Genomic DNA, 22,068 nt, shown 5'->3' on the forward strand with positions numbered 1-22,068 from the left:
CCACGTCTAGGACCAAAAGGCTCCTTAACAGCTTCTACCCCCAAGCCATAAGACTGCTGAGCAATTAATCAAATGGCCACCAGACTATTACATTGCCCCCCCCAACCCCCATTTGTTTTGTACACAGCTGCTACTCACTGTTTATTATCACTTCACCCCTACCTACATGTACAAATTACCTCTAACCTGTACCCCTACGGTACCCCTGTATATAGCCTTGTTATTGTTATGTTATTGTGTTATTTTTTATTATTTTTTACTTTAGTTTATTTGGTAAATATTTTCTTAACTTTTCTTGAACTGCACTGTTGGTTAAGGGCTTGTAAGTAACCATGTCACGGTAAAGTTTACACTTGTTGTATTCGGCGCATGTGACAAAGTTTGATTTGATTTGAAGGATGATAAATGGAAACAAGATGCACCTGAGCTCAATTTCGAGTCTCGGGTCTGAATACTTATGTGAATAAGGTATTTCTGTTGTTTAAAAAAAAAAATTGCAAAACATTTCTAAAAACTTGTTTTCGTTTTGTCATTTAAACCATTATATAATAAGGCTGTAACGTAACAAAATGTGTAAAAAGTCACGGGGTCTGAATACTTTGAGAATGCTCTGTTTAACCTCTTGTCAGTAGTCTGCTCTGGATCTGCCCCATGGACTGACATCCTCCCCTGGTCACACGACCATGGCAATGTAAGATTGATACTTGTAACCACTAATATTAAAATGGACCTCATCGATTTGTTACAAAGTAACAAAATCATGAGAAAACAGGTTACATTTGTCGAGGAAATAAGAAAAGGAGATCGCCTGATAAAACGCGGTGGTAGCTGCGTTTTAGCAACAAGGTAGGCTTGCAAAAATGAACTAGTTGTATGCTTCTGTAATGAATGTTAATGAAATGAGTGCATTATATTTATAGACACATATGTTTTTAATGATGACTTGCGTTCAATACAAACATTTCAGATCAAGTTTCTATTATTTCATATTTGTAGATCTGCGGAGTCAAATAACATGTACCATCATAGATATATAGGTATGTACTGTATGTATAGCCTACTGGTTGTTAACTTGTGCATTGTATGTTTGCATGTTTACATTGTTAATTTGAAACTATAGGCTATTTTGTGAGTCAGAAATTCAAGGCGAAACGCTGCTCTGTTGATAGAGAAATGAAATGTAATAGCCTGCGTGTGGCATGTAATAGACACCACAGAAGCCAGTCGGGTATAGGAGTTCATATCTTTCCAAATGGTATTTTGGAAAATGTATTTTGGGGAGTTATCCAAATGTTAGTGTAATGTTAATTTGGTACATCAATCTATTAAACATTACTGGTGATTGATCTAATATGCATTAACATTTTACTCAATCAACAATTGTGTGATTCATGCAGATAGAGGCCTCATTAATACACCTATCTATATGACAGACTCTGAGCATGTGTATAAGGGACAAAACACTAGGGTGGAGATGCACAGGACAGCACATTTCAAGGTTCCTGACCACCAGCAGGTGAAAACCATACACGTCCCCAAGTCCATGATGACTGCACCATTTCTACAGGTAACACGTCAGCAAGTTATTTGCCATATACCATAAATAATATATTGCTGAATGTAAATGTAGTGTTCTACAAAATATTGTTATCATGTTCCAGCATCCAACCCTCACAACTGGACAGAAACGATATCTCTACAGTATTGCAAATGTCTACAGCACCGAGCACATGAGGCGACTGATGAAGCAACGCTATCTCAATGTGCTGCACCGGTGTATTAAATCAGGTGGGTTGTAATTGTATTTACTTTAGAATGGAATATACACCACCTATTGCCCATCTTAGATTGAATGTTTTCCCTCAAGGTCATAGCTCTTTGGATGGAACCAAACATACTACTGGAGGTCCACTGCTTAAAGATCGGCTCACGTTAAAGATGGACAATGAGAGAGGTTCTGGATCTAGCATCAAGCCATACGGACAGAAGAAGGGCACCACAGTGCACTCTAAAGTTATCCTCCCAAAGATTACCGACAGTCACAGTGCAGAGTGAGAAGATTGTATTTGAAATAATTATAATGAAGTCAGTCATACATTCTATTATTTTGACAATGTATTGAAGTATAGTATAATTTGTATCATTTCAAAACACATTCTCCTTATTGGTAACACATTTATTTGAGTCTCCCGTTAAACTGTTTATACGAGTTTTTAAATAGTTTATAAACCATTATTACACACTGTACATTTATTGTCTGTTGACAATGTTGTCATTGTAATAATAAATGGTTTAAAACTTAAAGTTAGAGTCAGCGATATGAAGTAGATGCACAAATTAAACAGCAGAGTGTGCCAATTTCTGCATCAAGGTCGTTGAATCGCGAGTCTAAACTTCACTGTTTTGGTCCCGTGGCTACCACCTTGTAAGAGCATGAAGGGAACCTTTGCACATGCGCAGATACTGTGTGTGACTGTGTGAGAGCAGTCTTTCATCTGGCTCATTTGCTCATCACAATATCTGCAAGAGCTGCTCGTGCAATGTCATTTTGCTGACTCTACCTCTTAATTTGCAGTTGATAATGTGGTGAGTATTTGAACAATGTAAAATATAATCCCCCCCAAAAAGCAGGGGCAAAACTAATATACAGAAACATCTGAAGAGAAATAAATGACAGCTGGGAAGGTTTCTGTAATAGGCTTGTGAGATTATTATGTAACAATGTGTTTGCAGTGCATTTACTACAGTGTGACTGCTTGACAATAAATTAATTATATTGGTAAAATATCTCTTGAATCTAGTTTTGTATGCATTCAGGATTTTAGAATTTTAACTTAATGTACCTTACATGACCACCTATAGTCATACTAACCATAATGGTAATAGATTAGCATATTACACAATATGGTTCATTAGTAAATCATCTCCATGCTGCTGTTTTGTAGCTGTTGCGCGTCAACTGCACCGACAGACATTCTAATTAGTGATCACCACAAAATCAAACTTTGTGGAACTTGACTGCCAAAATGAAGTGTGTCATTGAAAGAAACGGTGTTAAAGGTATGCTATCTTTTGGAATATAGATAACTGTAACGTATTGATACAGAAATGTGCAACACATTTTAAAGTACATATCTAGCTAACTTAGCTAGCTAGCTAAATGTGCCAAACAGGATAGTATAAACGTTAGCTAGCTAGCTAACTTACTCTCTAAACTTGGCTAATTCTCTAAAGTTGGCTAGCTTTGACAGCCTACCTCAGTCTGCGGATTGTTCTCTAAAGTCATTTAGCTAGATAGCTCAAATGTAGGATTTAGATAGCTAAATATGTTGACACATAATTGATTAATTTAATCTACATAAACAGTATCTCCGACTCTGTTTCTGACAGTGTTTGGGAAGGCTATTCATGCCCTGGCACGCATAGGAGATGAATTATGGTTGGATCCTATGATGAAAGGGGTAAGCATCAGTCCATTTGAAGTGAACTATACAAATGACGTTTGATTTGATGATGGTCTACAACGCTTTATCAATGGAAAGTGTTAGCTACATAACATTGTCCTGTTCTAACCATTATGCATATAATTATCTGCCTGGTCTGGTCTCTTGTAGTTGGCAATGAGGTCAGTGAACTCAGCCCATTCTGCCTACGCCTGCTTCCTCTTCTCCCCATTGTTCTTCCAACACTACAGCCCAGACACAGGACCAGCCCAGGACTGTGGAACTGTCAAATGCAAGTTGGTCATGAAGGTAATGGCCAAGCTGTTCTGAATCTGCTGAATATGAACCCAACATCTCAATAAATGTCTCACACAGGCCCATATGGCACAGTCCAAGCATCATTGCTTTTACAATGGGTGAGACTTTATAGTACTGATAGTGTAATAGCTGTGTATTAATATACATCTTTTTGGTTTTAGTCAGTGCTGCCGCTATTTCGGTGCCTGGCTACCATTGAGCGTAATGTGGATAGCTGTCAAATATCCATCAATCTCCCAGACAACCGGGTGATATTCCAGTTTCACTGCAGACATGGTAGGAGAACAGTCCAATAGAGTGCTCTCAGATAAGATCTTGTTTTATATGTTAAGGACTTGTGTGTGTGTGGGTGTGTGTTGAGCAAATTCCAGTAGGTGTTCAACAATGATTTTGGAACAAAGGGGATTCTTTCTCAGATTGTAATGCATTGTATCAATACTAGATGGCGCTGTGTCCCAACATCTCATACTCATTGTGACAGGTATCACCAAAACACACAACCTGGGTTTCCAGGAGAATGAAGCTCTGCAGGCAGTGTTTCCTTCTCACCTCTGCCCCAATGTCCTGAAGGCCCAGCCCAGGTGAGCTCCCATAAACATATCCCAATCTATCTCCTCGTGACATTGATGAAGTGTGATTCAGAGACTGACTAAGAATTACTACAGGGTGCCGTGTCTTTACTATCATTAACTGAAGACTGATAATTTTTTATCAAAGGTTCTCTCTAATTAGTTATTACTCGATTAGACTGATTGATCATGTAACCGTAATTACTAGGAAGTCGGGGCACCAAGGAAAAATATTCAGATTACAAAGTTATAATTTCCTAAAATAACTTTTCAGATATTTCATCTGATCAATTAGTCTTCGAATTAATTAATTATTTACTTTACCTCACGTTAGTCTAATTCCAAATGTCGTAAATTGTTGGTTATCTGCACAAACCCAGTCTTCACTATGAGTCTTCCATACATCAATTGTCTTAAATCATTTATTTATTACTAACTAATTAATACACAGAAACGCATAAACAAACAAACAAACAAGGTAAATGTGGTTACATGAAATGGTAGGAGAATGTGCCCTAGTGGGTTATACCGGCATGGCAGCTTGTTAGACAAAAGGGGAAGTGGGGGTCGACTAAGAAGTCACTACAAAGTGATAATTATTAACAATTGAAATGCTAATCCTTTGCACATGAACGCTCACTCATTGGGAACAATTGCAATCAATATATATATTTACGCTCAGTGTGTCGTCTTGATCGCTGGTGAAAAGTTTGTTTCTTTTGTAGAATTGTCCGTCTCTCTCCCTCTCTCTCTCTGTCGTGGTTAATGTGGATAGTTCAGAGTGACATTCATTTGTTTCGTTATAGAATGGATGTTTCGCCAGTTGTCGTTCTTCGCGTTCAATGATATCGAATTCCTAGCTGCAGACTAGTAATTCATATCAAAACTTGTTCTTATTCTGTCGGTATCGATAGTCTTAAGAGTTTAACCATGTGGTATGGTTAAAAGATTCATCAATGGTCTACAACCTTTGTACTCTCCTAAAGGAGAAAAACATGGTCTGCAACCTTTAGCCATCTTGTAATTGAGGTAAGCTTGGTCTGCTGATCGAAAACCCGAGAGGGGGTTTTATTCGGAAGGGCCGAAACTAACTGGGCTCAGGGGCAGTCTTCTGATTTAGTTAAAATCAAAAGGGAATTGTATTTTTCTTCATTAAACAGTCCAAAATCATATTACACAATTATACAAACAGTATCATACTCACTCATTAATCTTATGCAACAATTAGATGTAAACCTCATATCTGAGGTTATTATATAGACAGCTTTATGGTAATGTGGCCACACCTTCTCCCATGAGCTTCCCCAAGTTGTGACAAAAGGACCAGTTCGTAGCTGGATTCTTCACCCATCTTTTATACTTTCTCCAGAACATGAAATTTGTTCGTACCTCAAGTTCTGTGAGGTGGAAGGATTTCCTTTGTCCTCTATGAAAATTTACTCTCTCTAAACTGTGTGTCCATGAGGAGATCCTCAGGAATTTATGACGTCTCTCTGACCACAGCAACCTAGTTGAAGGAGGAAAGGGGGAGGCAGGGAGAGCAACCTAGTTGAAGGAGGAAAGGGGGAGGCAGGGAGAGGGGGATGGGGCTTGCTATACCCAAAGAGGCCAACGTCATGACAAGGGTATACAGTATATGATGATTATTTCATTAGTAATTTACATTTGTACTATCTATTATAATTGTATTAAATTTGTATTATTATTTTTGGGCCAGACTTCTAGGCGACATGGTGATGCACTTCCCAGTGTCTCAGGAAGAGATCACTCTGTCCATGTCTCCTCTGAGAGTCAATCTGAAAAGCTACTATGAAGATGAAAGGGGTGAGATGTTGCACTGTCTGCGCTGTATGAAAAAACCAACCCACAAAAAGTCGGTAACATATTGTGCCTAACTCCTGATTTTTCGGGTTGCAGATCAAATGAAGGCCATGCACACTGAGATGTCTTTAGAGCCCAGTGAGTTTGACTACTTCCAGGTTGGAGTTGACTCAGACATAACCTTCTGTCTGAAGGAGCTGAGGGTAAGGGGGTTATTTTGGGATGGACCTTATTTTTTGTCACATGAGCTTGTGAATATGGGAGGGTGTCACTGTCTGTGCTTGCATACCCATGGGTTAATTCATTTATTTACAGGACCCAAGTGTCCAGGAGACTCTGTACCCTATCATTTTCAATGGAACGTTCCCCTCCTGGGCGGGATTTTGTTTTATGACCCTAATGAATCAAGTTATAATATGATGTTTTTTCCCCACACATGACTACATTTTTAGTGAACAGACAGTAATAAGTAGTAGAACATATGCATTGATTGCCTAACTCTCATACCATGTTCCACATATATCCAAGTCCTCAGAGGAGAAAAGAACTTCAGCATGATTCAATAGCAAAATATGTCACATTGGGACCCCAAAAAGGCAGCCATTTTGCATCCTATGTTTTTTTGTGTTATTTATTATAAAGTACAACTAAAGTGTCACAATTTGTGCTCAGACCCACATCCTTTGACCCGACCCTAACGTCCTGGAATGTTGTTGGGGGTACCCTTTTGTGAAGTCCCTCATTACACAGTAAAGCTATGCCTAGCTATAGACTGCTGTGTGTCCATGCTAGCCTGTGATTGAGTTGGACAGTGAGCCAGTCTCTACATTGCTGCTAGTCTTACCTGTCACAGTGTGTTAGAGGGGCTAGTCGAACACACACAGAGGCTCTGGTGTCTGGGCATCGGACAAAGCAATTCAACTGAACCCATGATTACCCCTTTCACTGTGATTGACCCCAACAAATTGAAAGGTTATGGCTAGTGTACACAGCAACATTGGTAATATGTGCCCTGTCATCTAATGTACATTGCTGTCTAGCAGAGTACCAGAGTATTGTGACCTGTTATTTTAATTGGTGGTGAATGATCAAACAGTTACTCCAAACATGCATGTGTTTAATGTATTAACCTCTTCTCTAGGGATTGCTGTCATTTGCTGAATCACATGGTCTACCAGTATCTGCCCACTTTGGTGCTGCAGGAAAGTAAGTATCCTGGTTCTTGTGATTATACCCAGTGACTATCACCTCTTTTACTTAGGTCCTAAATTAGGTCTGGAGTTTTTCCCGGTCTGCTCACACGGTTGGAGAAATCTCAGGGCCCGGGTTCTAGGTATGCTGATGTTGTGTTCTGCTGTTTGTCAGGCCGGTGGCCTTCAGTGTAGAGGACATGGTGCTGGAGGCCAGTGTGGTGTTGGCTACTCTTGTCAACCCAGAGAGCAGGACCCCCTCCCAGGCTACAGAGGCCCAGGCTCCTGCTGCACTAAGGTAGCCGTCACCATTCGTTAAACAGTTATTACCCCACCACTGATAGGGGGGTTCTGTATCTGGTCCAACATTGTGTAATACACCACATCACCAGCATCACATGCTGCCCTTCTATCTTCATCATCTATTATGTAGTCACCATAGCAACCCTACCGCTATATCAAATAATGTATGTAGAAGTGCCCAAATTATTTCAATAGTCAGAGAAGCCCTTGTTCAGAGGCATCGTGTGTAGAAATGCAGGACATTTTGTCCAAGCGAGAAGCAGTTTCTCAGTTCAATAGCAAATAAAAAAGTTAACAGGCTTAGATAGCCTTAAAGCGCCTGCCCAGTCATGTGACAGTCACAGTAGAGTAAATTTGAACTAGCCTTTCCTAGAATCCTAGAGTTGGCTGTACCTGTGATGTCCTCCTTACCGGAGGCAGTTGGCCAGCATGCTTTTTTTGGTGCCTCATTGGGCGTTGTGTTACAGAACAGTGCAGTAGCACTGTGACAGAGGCTGGCTATCTGGGGAAAGGCTGTGCTGGCTGGGTTAGAGGCCTGACAGAGTGTAATCCTTACATCTCCCACAGTCACTAACCTGTTACGTTGCTATGGCGATGATGTCACTCAGTGTGTGTCCCGCCCGGCCTCTATGTATCTCTCTCTTAGTGTCTGCTCTGAGCCGCCTGAGGTGGGATTTGCACCAGTCCCAGCTGGATTGTGGCACATCTGGGTCACTAATGACGTCGCTGCATTGCACTGCTTCTTCCTTTTTCAAGGAAACGTTCATACATTATGTTCGAATGACCAAAGTGGAAATGTCATTTTTATACCTTCATGGAATACTCAGATTTTTGTATGACAGGTTTATGTTGTAGTTGTACAATTTAAGTTTATATTCTTATGTTACTGAATCCGCTGTTCCATAACCTCCCAGGCAAACACACACATTATTCTCATGTTGACCTTGACGAAGATAAGTGAAGATATTTAAAACCCAGCTCCTTCACATTCTCTCTCCTGCTGGGACACTTCTTTATCAGCACATTCTGGTTCTGTCTGTGGTGCAGTCAGTGGTGTTTATGGAAGGCATGTTTATGCTGAGGAACACTAGGAAAACAGCCAGAGGCAGTGACCTGCCATGTGCAGGAGAACAGGCGAAACAGAGTTAGGTTGTCCGAGCATGCCAACATCCAACAGCAGTGTCACTCTTACAACAGCTCCCCTTTTTCTCTCTCTCCATGTTCCTCCCTTTCTCTCCCTGCCATCTCCCTGGCTCTGACCCTCCCCTCTACTCTCTCTCCATGTTCCTCCCTTTCTCTCCCTGCCATCTCCCTGGCTCTGCCCCTCCCCTCTACTCTCTCTCCATGATCCTCCCTTTCTCTCCCTGCCATCTCCCTAGCTCTGCCCCTCCCCTCTACTCTCTCTCCATGATCCTCCCTTTCTCTCCCTGCCATCTCCCTAGCTCTGCCTCTCCCCTCTACACTCTCTCCATGATCCTCCCTTCCTCTCCCTGCCATCTCCCTGGCTCTGCCCCTCCCCTCTACTCTCTCTCCATGATCCTCCCTTCCTCTCCCTGCCATCTCCCTGGCTCTGCCCCTCCCCTCTACTCTCTCTCCATGATCCTCCCTTTCTCTCCCTGCCATCTCCCTAGCTCTGCCCCTCCCCTCTACACTCTCTCCATGATCCTCCCTTTCTCTCCCTGCCATCTCCCTAGCTCTGCCCCTCCCCTCTACTCTCTCTCCATGATCCTCCCTTTCTCTCCCTGCCATCTCCCTAGCTCTGCCCTTCCCCTCTACTCTCTCTCCATGATCCTCCCTTTCTCTCCCTGCCATCTCCCTAGCTCTGCCCCTCCCCTCTACTCTCTCTCCATGATCCTCCCTTTCTCTCCCTGCCATCTCCCTAGCTCTGCCCCTCCCCTCTCTCTCCCTCACACACTGATGCACGTGCAGCTGCAGTAACTCACGCGGCATATCATGTAACACACACGTTCATGAGAGCAGACTTCTTTCAAACTAACACACCGCTCAGTTATCTAAAAACAACCTTTTCCCAATAGAACGTGGCATGCGCATCTCATATAACTTCTAATATATATATATATATATATATATAGATGTCTGTTAGCAATGCTATTGCTTAAGTTTGTTGATTATCACGAATGTGGTTAATTAATATTGATTTGAGACTGGCAGGCATCTGTTTTCAATATGAAGCTATATAGGAAAACAACTATAGGCAGACCACTGGAGGGAAATGCCTGAAGGCAGCCTTGCTGTAATGGTCCTTATATGCTCTCAGGTGTGGAGGTGTTGTGGAGCCTACGGAGGGCCCATGTGAGGCAGATGCCGGTCCCCCCCAGGCCCAGGGGTTTCCCTCTGCAGGCGAGCTGATAGCATCCAGCCAGGGAAGCCTAGTGTTCAGTGGAACAGCCCTCATGAGAGAGTTCACCAGGACAGGAGAAGATTCTGACAGGCTCAGAACACCACGTTACACACACAGAGGTCGTGGCATCACAACTCCTCCTTCCTCCAAGGTAAATTAGAACAAAATATGAACTTTGGTTGACTTCTGTTTGTGCCCTCAAGCCACTGTGTTGTTATTTTGGCAGGCTCCGACTGGTACCATACTTTGGTAAGTTCCAAAGTACAGATAAGGCCTTGCTTTAACGTTCAACCTGGAATGTGCCTAGATTGCAATAATGTTTAACCATGTGATGTGTGATTGACCTGAAAGATACAGGGTGAAGGTGAATTGTGACGTATGTAAGGTGTGTGGCTGGTTGCACAGTCCTCATATCTCAAGCCCTTTGCCTAAGAACCACCAGACCATATTGCAAAAACTGTTTCACAATTTGCTGTTTTTTCCCACCCATGCTCATAGTCTGCTCAGCTATCTATTAAGGATGAGTCGTGTTTTGGTTCCTTAGGTTCGCTCCCTCCTCTTTGGGGCTGTGTCCTGTGAGCAAGGTGATGGTTGCACCTCTATGCTGCCCAGTCTGGTGTGTTCCAGTGATACAGAAGATGGGGGAGAGGAGAGGGCCAGTGGTGCACTGTAAGTTACCACAGAACAATGACCAAGTCAAGAACTGTTTTCATACCCTGCAAGTTTTTTTCAGCAGACCAGTCTTTTCACCATTGTATATTATAAATGCATTTAAATGAGAACACAATATTTTTCAATGAATTTGAGTGCTTTAAATGAAAGTTCATAAAGCATGGCTGTTTGTTTTTACTAACAAATACGTTATTCCAATGGTATGTGCATTTATTGCAAGAAACATATATTGTAGATCTGAAAGTCAGACATCAAAAGCATAAAATTAATTGGGGTAAACGTCTGTCCTCTCTTCCCTGTGACCCAGAAACCAATAAGTTCTTGAGAATTGTCAATTCATTAATAGGTAAATGGAAGACGGTCCTCCCCTCCTCGATAGCCTTCATTTGGCGAGGAAGCACATGTTTATGACCAGTCTAATTTATACAAGTGCATTTTCATCCACTTTCCCCCTACTCGATTACCTTTGACCTTTTTCAAAAGGAGGCCAGGGAGGACAGAGGTGAGGAAATCTAAAATTGTGAAAAGGCCCTAGATTTGCCCATGAAAACATTCCTCAAGCCAAGCGCCTGGGGATGCCACACCTGGGTGCTGATAGTAACTCCACACATCTCACAGACTTGCTAAAGCTTGAGGAACGTGTAACCAAACATACAGATCACATGGAGCCTTTTCATGTAGCTTCAGGCAGTCCCCTCAGTTGCATGAGAGCAGACAGCTGCGAGGGAAACACTTGAATCTAGTCCACTGTGGCCCCTGCTGAGACAGAGGAATGGATGAGTCAGAGCAGGGATATGCTGCCTGGCAGGGAACAGTAGGATTCCACCTTCAAAGGGAAAGACTGCATAAAGATGATCTATCACGTGTAGCAGCATGGCCTACCTCACTGGGGGGGAGGGAAATGGTAGCAGTGTTCTGATTCTAGATGCTTTTGACCCCCATGGTTTTCATTACCTCAGGACCTGTTCAGTCTACTGTGTAAGTTGACAAATACCTTGCAGAGACCACTGAACAAACAATATTGACACAGAAAAACATGTGACAAGGGTCTGGTTGAAAGGAAAAGAATGAGGGTAATAAATACTGTACTTTATTGAAATATGTTACAGCTTTGAAAACATGGCATTGTTGAACTGTATATACAAAATATAGATAACGTTACATGCAGCACTCACTGTAACAAACGTTGCTTTTTGAATGTAACGATTAACTGAAGTCTAGAACTGGCCAACAGAACGGGTAGGTCACTAAGTCAGTGTGGAGCAGGATATGGACATCATGGAGAAGCTTTGATATAGTGCTGTCTGACAGGGAGAATTGCTTGTATTTTAAGGCTGGTGGGGTTCTTGGCAATCTCTACAGTGCCATGATGTTTGCGAAAACATTTGGGCCATCCAGTGCAGGTGTGTTTCAACTCCCAGTGCAGTAAGAAATGTATGCAGGGCATTAAGCCCTTTAGTTTTTTTTAAATGTCATAAAACACCTGATAGCCCTACATCGGTCAGTACCGGCATAGATATTATTTTCCTAGTTAGGAGAGAGCCCTTGAAGCAGGACAGTAGCCTGTAGTGAGGGAACACCATGACATCAACAGAAAGAAAACCAAGGGGTATTACAGTTGATACACAGAACCTTGTTAAAAGGCCCAGTGCAGTCAAAATTGTGTTTTCCTGTGTATTATATCGTATCATAGCTGATGAAACTCTGCAAAAGTGAGATTTGTTATTTCCTATCTGCACAGGACCTTATAATCAGCAATGTCGCATGTGCAGGAGTTTGGGCTTTCCATGGTAAAATCACCATGCGGTAAATTGGTTAATAGACTAATAACAAAAAAGGGAAAAGGGGATACCTTGTACAAGTGAAATGTGGTATTTAACCCAACCCCTGTGAATCAGAGGTGCGGGTTCCAAACTTCTAAAATGCTATTTTTTTCAAATTTTATGGAAATCTATTACAGTAATGATGTACTTAATTGTGTCGAAGTAATTTGATATTGATATAAAAACTATATCGGGCCTTTAAGGATTCTAAGAATTTGTCATGCCCCCCCCCTTTAAAAATAAATAGCTTGACCATTCAAATTTGAATGTGTCCCATGGTGAAAGGCATTGAACACATTGAAAGGGAACGAGAGGTCTCCCATCAGATGGCGCAGATTAAGCATTAAGACAGCAGGGCATGGTGGGAAAAGTAAGTGTGAATCATATGGCTACTTGTCCATTTCTACTCTGTCTCCATAGCTGACACAGTGTGGGGTTTAGGGAACAATATGATACACAATTTTGCCACTATCAATAACATCCAATACAAGGCACATCAGCTCCATAAATCAACATGTACATAGTACATGTTAATGGAAACCTCACCCAAAAACAATATTTTGGTATTTGTTTCATAGTCCCAAAATGTTTTTCTTGTCAGCAATATAGTTTTGAAAATACAAAAATCATCCTTGTATGATGCATTTAGCATCATATGAATCTGTGTTTTGCATCATGTGATGTTTTCTAATTTTTAAAGTTAATTATCTTAACTTGATTGCTGACAAGCAATACATTTCGGGACTATTGAAACAATTGACTAATGAAACAAATAACCAAAAGATAGTTTTGTGGTGGAATTTTCCTTTACAAAGGAAGCATAACTCTTAAAATGTTTCTGCACATGAGTTATGTTGTAAATGCAAAGTGCACATTTTTGACTGCAGCAAAAAAGAAAATGAAAAAGCGGTTAAATTAAATAAAAACACTAGTGACCTGATTCATAAGACTTCATCAAATGTGCCATTGGAGCTTTACAGCGAGGACAACTGAGAAATTATGATTGTGAACCATTTTCCCTGAAGCTAAACTGAAACAGTCCAGATTCCCACCCCATCAAACCAAAGCAGAAATACAATGATATCTGCTTGGTCACTTGACCAACGTCCACTGTGAACTTTTAGATATGCTTTCTTTAACCTTGTGCGTAAATGGTTGTTACCATTGCATCCCAGTGGATATAAAAACAGCGATGTAGCCTACATAAAACCCATCCATTCCGTATGTATACAATATCAACATCTGACACGCGACAGCCTCCAGGTTACTCCATCACACATAACAACCTTCAATATCACTTGCAGTCACACTCACTCTTTGCGTCGCAGCAGGGGTCAGAGAACAGGTTTGACAGAAACATCGAGCCATTTAAAAAAAATAGTTATTTTAACATTTCACATCCTTAGAAATTATTCACTTTGTCTGTGTTTGACCCAAATTGTACTGATATGGTAAAGTATGTGTCAACTGCACCTAGTCTTCATACAACCCCTTAGATCAGTCAAACAACTTAAAATACCACGTAGTCCCTTTCCCACAGATCTACCAAAACATTCTAACATCCTTTAATATCACAATGACACATGCCCTTATACACGCATATTTGTTTTGCCCTTCAACGTCTTTTAATTGTTTGTTTTTGTGTGTAATGTGAGTCACTGTAAAAGTGGCGTTTTCATGGCCCTATCGTTTCAACTTGATGGTATGATGCTACTTCCCGTCTGGAATCAGCTCGGTTCCTGTGATTAACCCTCATTGGCATGATTCACAGAGTTTCAATTCTGACGCTTTTGACTGGCTAATACTGACCACCTTTCTCTCTCTCTCTCCATCCTGAGCTTTGCTCCAAGTCCAAAAATAATATGAGAGCCAGAGCCTCATCTCCTATATGCTGATGTCCTTCATCCCACTGAACAGGGATTATGTCAATGACAACTGGGACATTTCCCAGATAGATCCTTTGCAGCAGGTATTCTAAACAGAGATATGTCAGAACTGCATGTATTGTCAAGTGTTCCATCTGAGAAATAGGACTGATTATCTCAGGGGGCCGAAGGTGGGCTCAGTCAGCCACCAACACTAGTCCCTAATCCCCACCAGCAGGAATCAAAGCAGTCTGACATCTTCAAGAGACAGATGGCAAGAGGAAACTCTCCTAATTCCCCTCCTAGCCTCAATACAGTCTCTAGTCTGTGTACTCTGCCACTATTGACAGCAACACAGTGATGTCATCTGGCTTTCCTCCTGTGGGGAAGAGAAAAAGATGCAGTCAGAAGGATGAGTGTGAGAACAATCTCTCATTTTCATCATTCCAAAAGGAAGCAGTCTGAGAGCAATGGAAGGAAAACTAATAAAACACTTCTTATTCCTCACTGGGTGTCATTCTTCCTGATTTATAGAGCAGCCCTCTCAGCCTGGATACCATTCACAAGGGAAGCAGGGTATGAATGGAGCAAATGGACTATGAAATGAGGACTACCTTGGCTTTGTCTCCAATTTCCACCTGCATGAAGAAGTGATAAAAGTGATGATCATTACCTCTTACATTCAGTCCATTGTCACAGGCAAACTGGGCAAAAGGCGACATATAGTTGGGGTCGTATGCCAGAACATGGGCCTGCTCTGCAATGCTCCTGGCTGTCTGCTGGATACTCTCATAGTTGGTGTTCTGCAAAAACAAAAACAAAATGGAGGAGTGTCTTAGTTTTTTTTCAATGTCTTGTACCTCCACTTCAATACTCTGCAGAATGAAACAGTAAACCTGTCTGTTGCACACGAGTACGGAAAGGGTTTATGCAAGGGTGTACCTTGAGTTTTTTCAGCTCCTGTAGGATCATGTAGTCGGGCATGTTGTCGAAGAGGCCGTCTGTGGCTGTGAGAATTATGTCCCCCAACTCGACATCGAAGGAGGAGCTGTCTGCAGCATCGGGACTGAGGGGGCACAGAGAGCTTAATACAACGTAGCGGGGAAATAACAGTCTTGTGGAGTTAAAATATCCTGATCATATAGTGCCCATTAGAGAGGGAGCATTAAAGTGCTTAACCAAATTGCAAACATTATCCAATTGCTCCCCCTTCTCATACCCCCCTCCAGGAAGGAAATCTGCCCTGTCTGAGCCCAGTTTAATCTGTGCCTCTAGCCCTTCATTAGCCTAGATCACTGACACTGCTGCTCGGTCTCCTGTCTTGACTATGAGACACAGGTACACACCTCAGGTTAGACATGGCTACAGATCACTGTCAAACACTGGAATGAAGTACAATTTTTTAAACAGAAATCATGCAATGCAGTTATACATTTAAACTGAATACTTTTCCAGCTGTGAAATGCTGCTGCTAACAAATTGCACATGAATGGTGGAAAATAATCTAAGGAATAGCACACCTTGGCCATCATGGGAAGTTGTAAGGAACTGCTGTAATGTTGATGTGCGACTTATACACACACATACAGTAGATCAGAGCCATGTGCAGTATCAAGTTTAGTTCTTGGAAGGCGACATTAATTCTGCCCCAGACTCCCCGACACTCATGGCTGTTCTAGAAACCATCTGTAACCCAGCCACCATTCGATCTACAGTCCTACATTACTTTGAGGCTTTAGCGCTACATTTCAAAATAATCACTATTAAGGAATCACGGATTTAGCTCTAAATTAAATGAACGTAGAGTCTTCCCACCAACTACAACAGAATCACAACGCTTATGACCCTGAATATGATACTATCAATGGTAAAAATACTGCCGCCTCCAGCTCATGGAAAGACTACAATTTCCAGCCTATATACAACAGGGCCACGTCAAATAGGTCCGAAATTTGGACTGACTAGGGCCCGGTTTCCCAATAGCGATGGAACTTAGGCTTACGAGTGTATTAACGATGCATCTTTCCGACAATGGCTGAAGATGGAACATGAGTTTCCCAAAACACCACGCAGAGAGAACGCTCACTAAGTGCGTCGTTGAGGCATGTGACGATACTGATAGAATCAAAAGGTAACGCTGCTCTCGGATCAGAATTCTCCATTCAAATCTGACCTTAACATTAGAATTATTCCACAATACTGACAATGGACCAGCTCTTAGGAGAGATATCACCTAAGGCTACAAATATTGAGGCGGCTTATTCTAATGCTCACCCTATAATATGCATTAAATCATGATTTGGCACATCATGAAATATATTGAGGGAAAGAAAGACAGTAAGCCAAACAGAAATAAAACTCAATTGAATGAACATGAAATGTATTTCCATATCATTGAAATATATAGGCTATACTGCAAGTAGGCTATTTATCTTTTACTTCAAATTGAAAACAGAGATGACTGAATTCTCTTTTTATCCTTTGCTTGTTTGTAATAATTGCAAAGACAATGGGAACGTTGTATTTGTAGTCGACTTCGTTGTGAAGTTATCAGCAGTCGCAGAGAGGCAGATAAACATATTGATTCTATGTTTAGCAGAGATCTTCTGTGTATAAAGTGACACGGTAGGGAAGAACGCATCTAACCACTCACTTAGCTGTTCCACGAGTGGTCTGAGGCAGTCGGTAAATAACAAGCGTTTTCAAGTGCAACTTTGGTAAAGGATGGTTTTGGGAAACAATTCTGAGATTTACCGATGCTCCTACGAAGGTTCTAACGATGAACTTAGCCTTCAGATGCTTTTTGTAAACCGGGCCCATATCTGTTTATTCTGTATAGAGATAAGCCATGGAGATATCCTATGCACTGAGCAAAACCAAGCCATTTTATAATAGGTATGTATGATGAGGCTACGGTTGTGAATAGGCCTATTCTACGGGTACTATGCTGTGTATCAGCTAAATTTATGACAGTGACAGTTCAGTTCCATCTCACACCAGTTTAGAGAAACCCACATGAGCCGCTCTAAATAATCTCCCTGTTCTAGATTACTGGGTTGAGAAGGCCTGTGGGTAAGCAGACCAGGGATTGGCTGCTGTGAGAAGGGCAGTGAGGCTGCTATGAGGAGGGCCATGAGGACGTGTGTGTTGAGACTTTGGCCTGGCTTAAAACGTTGGCAGGGAGCCAACACCGGCCCCACTGGAGTCAGCAGCACTACTGCTGCTGGCATGCCTACACAAGGGAGAAAGCAGCACATGGCCCCAACCATGTGGCAGTACTGACACTCACTAATGCTGCATCAACACTGGACTGGACAGACCAGAGAGCAGCACAAGGGCAGAACCAATGCAGAGACTCTGTGCTTCAAAACCAAAAACATAGCTACACAGCTTCTTTACAATAGAAAATATGGCTTCGGCGGGGCCACAAAACTGACCTGTCACTAAGGACGGCCCCCTCTGCCTCGGGTGGGGCGATAGAGAGCTGGAAGGGGGTGTTGAAGTAGTGCTGCTGTTCGTCAGAGCGGTGCACCACTTCTCCTTCCCTCACCACCAGGAAGCCTGAGTCTCCCAAGTTAGCAGTGTGCAGCCGATGGCTCTGCCGGTCCAGCACCACGATACAGGCCGTGCTGCTGCCTGGAAGGAGATAACACAAGATGATAAATATATGGGTGGCACGCCCTACATCCTGATTACATTTGTAACAAATGAAGTCGAATAGAGCCATTAAACAATTTATAAATTGGTTGGGATGATTTATGGGTAGTGATTTTGTTGGGTTGCTTTATATCATGATCATACTGTAGCTAAACCTGTGGTTAGAAGAGGAAGGCATGTCAATACATTTCAGGAAGAGAAACATTTGGGAAGGATAACATTTAAGGAAACATAAAAGTTAACCGAACCGGCGAAAACATGGCTCCGCATGCAGCCACACCCTGCTGATGAGTCATCTGGACCACCAGAATGTTCTATGGGAGCTCCCTACAACCCCTCACGCTCTCTGACTCACCCTACTCTCACTCCCTTTCTTGTGTGTTTTTTCAATAGTAATACAATTACTGCTGGCCTCACGACCGTACTCTTCAGCACTGGAAAAATACAATACTGACTTGTTTTTCTCTTCTACATGAGCTGGGATGGAAAAGTACAGACTGACGACACGGACTTGCTCGACTCCTCACTCTCCATTTGTTTTGTCCTGCACATTTCCGCATGCTCCATTCTAGCAAAGCAATGGATCAAGATGAGATTCTCCGCGTCTTTACACTTCCCAGGATAGAGGCATGCAGCAGGTCTCTGACTCATCACGCAAATATCCTATCTAAATAGCAGCACCTCACATGTCACTTAGCCTAACCACGCAGACTGAAAACAGACCATTCTAAGACTGCTTTAAGACCGTATTCTCTATTGTAAATGCCTATTCTAGTCAGTATGAGGCAGACACTAGTGATTTCATTTTGCACCAGCCTCCAGGTTCACAAAACACTGATCCTCCAGGGCTGCCTTTACTCACCCAGCAGAGGCACTTTGTTCTGTAGGAGCTCATAGTAGCTGCTTGTGAGGACGCCCACAGGGCTGCTTGGAACGAAGCGTCCCTCCTTTACCAGCCGCTCACAGGTCTTCATAAGGGTCCCTGAAAACTGTGATGGGTCCACACCGTAGTCTCTCCAACCACCCACTCCATCTGCCACACCTGATGAAAGCACACACAGTCAGGTATTGGTTCAATAGAGGAGAACAGGATAGGAAAAAATCAAGATTGTATTCTGATTATTCTTAACACTCCCGACGAAGACATTCCCAGAAGAAGACAGTTTTCCGACAATGGAAGAGGTCATATTAGTCGGAAACAAGTACTCAACGTCTTCACGCAGTTGTGACAGGAGAAACAATAGGCACTTTCACTAAAACAAAACACCAAGTGTATAGAGCAAGAAAGTGCTTAGAATGAAACAAGGGACGCTTCAGAGAATAAGCACTTCTTTGACATGCTTCTGACTAAACTTTTTCCTGGTATAATCTCCATTGATAATTTGGCCAGTCTGGTACATAGCTACCAGTAAAAATGGTTTATATCTGAAGCATATGTTGTCTGCAGTTGTCAAGTCACATTACATTATCAACAAGCCCATACACTAGCTTGCAGTCACATTATCACACTGCTTAAAACCCTGAAAAATTTGGTTTCTATGGTTATTGAAATGTACCTCTGCCTATTATGGGAGCAGTTGGTCTGGCAGTCCCAGTTCTTCCTAGGAATGCAATTATTTCCAGCTGCTTCCCAGACACAAGAATCAGCTCTTGCTGTGACCATACAAGGAGGGTCGTCTTACTCTCTCCCTGCCAACCTTTGGCTCACTGATGTGACAACAGTCAGACATGGCCTGCCTCACAGCTTCCTTCCAAGCCACACAGAGGACATGTAGGCTCAAGTGGACAGTGGGATTTTCTAACAAGTCAAGGAGGATATTCTGGCTTTGGTTAGGCTACTTCTGGATTTTTGAATCACATTTTCTAAGTTGTTTTGATAGCTTACAAAGGCTACTCTTCTCTAAAGCCAGTGTTACCTGAAATCATAGCTTTAATGCAAAATCATTGAACTTTCTAGCATTACAGTGCAATTAGTCAATTAGCCATATGACCAATAAAGCAGCATTCACAGTTTAGCTTACCTGATACTAAAAATGTACAATGCCCTTTAAACTGTGGGCTACAGACATGTGACTATTTGCAGCATAACTATTGGTTTGTCTATCAATATGATTATGTCAAATCTGAGACACCAACCATTAGTCTTGGTGGGGATCAGGAGGTACAATCAAATCAAATTTTATTTGTCACATACACATGGTTAGCAGATGTTAATGCGAGTGTAGCGAAATGCTTGTGCTTCTAGTTCCGACAATGCAGTGATAACCAACAAGTAATCTAACTAACAATTCCAAAACTACTGTCTTATACACATTGATGAACATGTACATAAGGATATATGAATGAGTGATGGTACAGAGCAGCATACAGTAGATGGTATCGAGTTGATGCTACTGATTGATGTGCTGTTATTTAGTGTTGAGCCTGTTCCTTATTTTACAAGGCAGAGGATCATGTCTGTTCTACACTACATTAATATCTGAACGTTTTGTAACATAGTGACCTTCTGAGGTCCAGGACGGTACACCATATAAGTTCTGACATGGGGTAAAGTGTGAATGAAAAATGAAGTCTGTCTGGGACTGATTGGTTGTAGCCTAGTTATAGTGAAAAACAAGAAAGAAAGAAATACGTTCTCAATGTTCATCTTTCTAATCTATTTATGAATGTGTACATACTGGTTACCGTTTGGTAATGGCTGCCCCCCTATCACTACAATTATCAAACGACTACAGGCAGCTCTGACCTCTAGGACAGGGTTTCCCAAATGTAATTGTATTTTCTTCGCTTGAAACTAAGCCAATAGTATAACAACCGAGTTAGCGTATTGTGCAACATGATCAAACAAAATACAGTCCATGCTAAGTGTCCCTGGTTTGTTATTGTTTGATACTACAACACGTAGTTAAGGCAAACTAGCTACTGTAACTAGCAAAGGTGCACTGTCTGGCATGTTAGTTAGCCAGCTAAACAACCAGGCCGGTTATATCATCACGTTATAAAATAGTTGTCAATACCGGGCATTGTTTACTCACCCAAAACATCGGCAGATTTATGTCGGGCAATGAAGCAAGCGTCGTCGCCGTAGCACATCCCTTTCTTCAAGATACCCTTCCGAAAATCCTTCCCAAACCCGCAGCTTGCTGTTACCAGGCTGTAGTCGCGGCTATCCGTTTGAGAGAGTCCGCCAATTACTGCTCTGGCAACCAGTCTACCGTATGAAAGTACGGAGAACATCACCTACACACCAGCTCCCACTATACTGAGTACCAAGCTAGAAACAACCTAGGTGTTAGCTAGCTATATTAGCTCCAATGTCACAATCTTGATACTGTACTGCTTAGTTAGCTAGCTAACGTTAACATTCGCCACGCAGAAACAAAACAAACCAGCGCGCCAGCTGATGCGACAGCCCAGACGATACTTATCCTTTATTTAGTTTATTACAGTAGTTATTGCCAAATCAGTAACAACTGTTCCGTAATTCGAAGGATATCACAAGTCCAGATTCCCAGAGAAGTTCGAAGTTCGTTGCAGCCATCGTGCCAGTAGAACAACCTACCACATTTCTGAAACATGCTGGGGGAGCGAGCCAGAGTGATCTGCTCTGTGGTCTTGTGACTGGGCTGACGTCACATCTCTTTACACAATTTGAGTTTCCTCAATTCTTCTAACCCTGAAAATCATCCATGACTTTTGTTTTTTAAATAAATGTTTACTTTGGAGAAAAAAAGCATCCCCTTCGAATAATTAATTTCAGGTTTATGAAACTTAAATGTGCAGCAGAAAAACATGATGGCTTCTACGCCTTACGAGGATTCTGATGGATTTTACGACACCCCTTGTGGCAGTAAAGGCCAATGTCAACTTGGAGGCAAACAGCCTCGAGTGTGACCCAGTGACCTTTTCATACCGTACTTCTAATGCTGCCCTTGACACTAAAAAGTCAAGTGGGTTTTGCATAGAGAAAAAAAACATGTTTGCTAGTTTTGTAATAATTTGTGACTGTGTATTATAGTATATAATTTTTATAGTACTGGACTGC

At 42.0% G+C, this 22,068-nt stretch overlaps 3 protein-coding genes across 6 annotated transcripts; 2 read left to right on the plus strand and 1 right to left on the minus strand.

Annotated features, from left to right (window-relative positions):
• Nucleotides 1-461: 461 nt before the first annotated feature.
• Nucleotides 462-2,783, plus strand: LOC124036190 (protein FAM216A). 3 transcript variants are annotated; one of them, XM_046350433.1, is made up of 5 exons: nucleotides 462-846; nucleotides 997-1,037; nucleotides 1,434-1,567; nucleotides 1,662-1,788; nucleotides 1,868-2,783. In XM_046350433.1, the coding sequence occupies exons 1-5, from the start codon at nucleotides 725-727 to the stop codon at nucleotides 2,053-2,055; spliced, it is 612 nt and encodes a 203-aa protein (XP_046206389.1). In that variant the 5' UTR covers nucleotides 462-724; the 3' UTR covers nucleotides 2,056-2,783. The 3 variants fall into 3 exon arrangements, with proteins under 3 accessions (XP_046206389.1, XP_046206388.1, XP_046206390.1); XM_046350432.1 differs by having other exon boundaries at nucleotides 616-846; nucleotides 1,398-1,567; XM_046350434.1 differs by lacking the exon at nucleotides 997-1,037 and having other exon boundaries at nucleotides 714-846.
• Nucleotides 2,472-12,725, plus strand: rad9b (RAD9 checkpoint clamp component B). Of its 2 annotated transcripts, none has more exons than XM_046350428.1 (11): nucleotides 2,472-2,586; nucleotides 3,391-3,461; nucleotides 3,615-3,752; nucleotides 3,923-4,037; nucleotides 4,243-4,342; nucleotides 6,048-6,154; nucleotides 6,248-6,354; nucleotides 7,293-7,357; nucleotides 7,517-7,639; nucleotides 9,923-10,157; nucleotides 10,551-12,725. In XM_046350428.1, exons 2-11 carry the CDS (start codon nucleotides 3,450-3,452, stop codon nucleotides 10,677-10,679), a joined length of 1,131 nt encoding a protein of 376 aa, XP_046206384.1. In that variant the 5' UTR covers nucleotides 2,472-2,586; nucleotides 3,391-3,449; the 3' UTR covers nucleotides 10,680-12,725. The 2 variants fall into 2 exon arrangements, with proteins under 2 accessions (XP_046206384.1, XP_046206383.1); XM_046350427.1 differs by lacking the exon at nucleotides 2,472-2,586 and adding an exon at nucleotides 2,925-3,060.
• Nucleotides 12,726-12,730: 5 nt separating this feature from the next.
• pptc7a (protein phosphatase targeting COQ7 a) lies at nucleotides 12,731-21,782 on the minus strand. The gene is made up of 6 exons (XM_046350431.1): nucleotides 21,059-21,782; nucleotides 18,886-19,065; nucleotides 17,804-18,002; nucleotides 15,309-15,432; nucleotides 15,040-15,169; nucleotides 12,731-14,745 (listed from the first exon to the last, which is right to left on the minus strand). The coding sequence occupies exons 1-6, from the start codon at nucleotides 21,258-21,260 to the stop codon at nucleotides 14,687-14,689; spliced, it is 894 nt and encodes a 297-aa protein (XP_046206387.1). The 5' UTR covers nucleotides 21,261-21,782; the 3' UTR covers nucleotides 12,731-14,686.
• Nucleotides 21,783-22,068: the final 286 nt, after the last annotated feature.

Source organism: Oncorhynchus gorbuscha, linkage group LG05 (genome assembly GCF_021184085.1).
Source record: "Oncorhynchus gorbuscha isolate QuinsamMale2020 ecotype Even-year linkage group LG05, OgorEven_v1.0, whole genome shotgun sequence".
NCBI lineage: Eukaryota > Metazoa > Chordata > Actinopteri > Salmoniformes > Salmonidae > Oncorhynchus > Oncorhynchus gorbuscha.

Excerpts from the sequence above, each read along its gene's own strand:
- pptc7a (XM_046350431.1), bottom strand. The coding sequence starts at position 21,260 with ATGTTCTCCGTACTTTCATACGGTAGACTGGTTGCCAGAGCAGTAATT. Across the intron at positions 18,003-18,885 it reads GAACAAAGTGCCTCTGCTGG|GCAGCAGCACGGCCTGTATC; the intron begins GTGAGTAAAGGC and ends ATCTCCTTCCAG. Across the intron at positions 15,433-17,803 it reads GGGGCCGTCCTTAGTGACAG|TCCCGATGCTGCAGACAGCT; the intron begins GTCAGTTTTGTG and ends GTGCCCCCTCAG.
- LOC124036190 (XM_046350432.1), top strand. The coding sequence starts at position 725 with ATGGACCTCATCGATTTGTTACAAAGTAACAAAATCATGAGAAAACAG. Across the intron at positions 1,568-1,661 it reads TGACTGCACCATTTCTACAG|CATCCAACCCTCACAACTGG; the intron begins GTAACACGTCAG and ends ATCATGTTCCAG. Across the intron at positions 1,789-1,867 it reads GCACCGGTGTATTAAATCAG|GTCATAGCTCTTTGGATGGA; the intron begins GTGGGTTGTAAT and ends TTTTCCCTCAAG.
- rad9b (XM_046350427.1), top strand. The coding sequence starts at position 3,027 with ATGAAGTGTGTCATTGAAAGAAACGGTGTTAAAG. Across the intron at positions 3,061-3,390 it reads TGAAAGAAACGGTGTTAAAG|TGTTTGGGAAGGCTATTCAT; the intron begins GTATGCTATCTT and ends TGTTTCTGACAG. Across the intron at positions 3,753-3,922 it reads AATGCAAGTTGGTCATGAAG|TCAGTGCTGCCGCTATTTCG; the intron begins GTAATGGCCAAG and ends TTTTGGTTTTAG.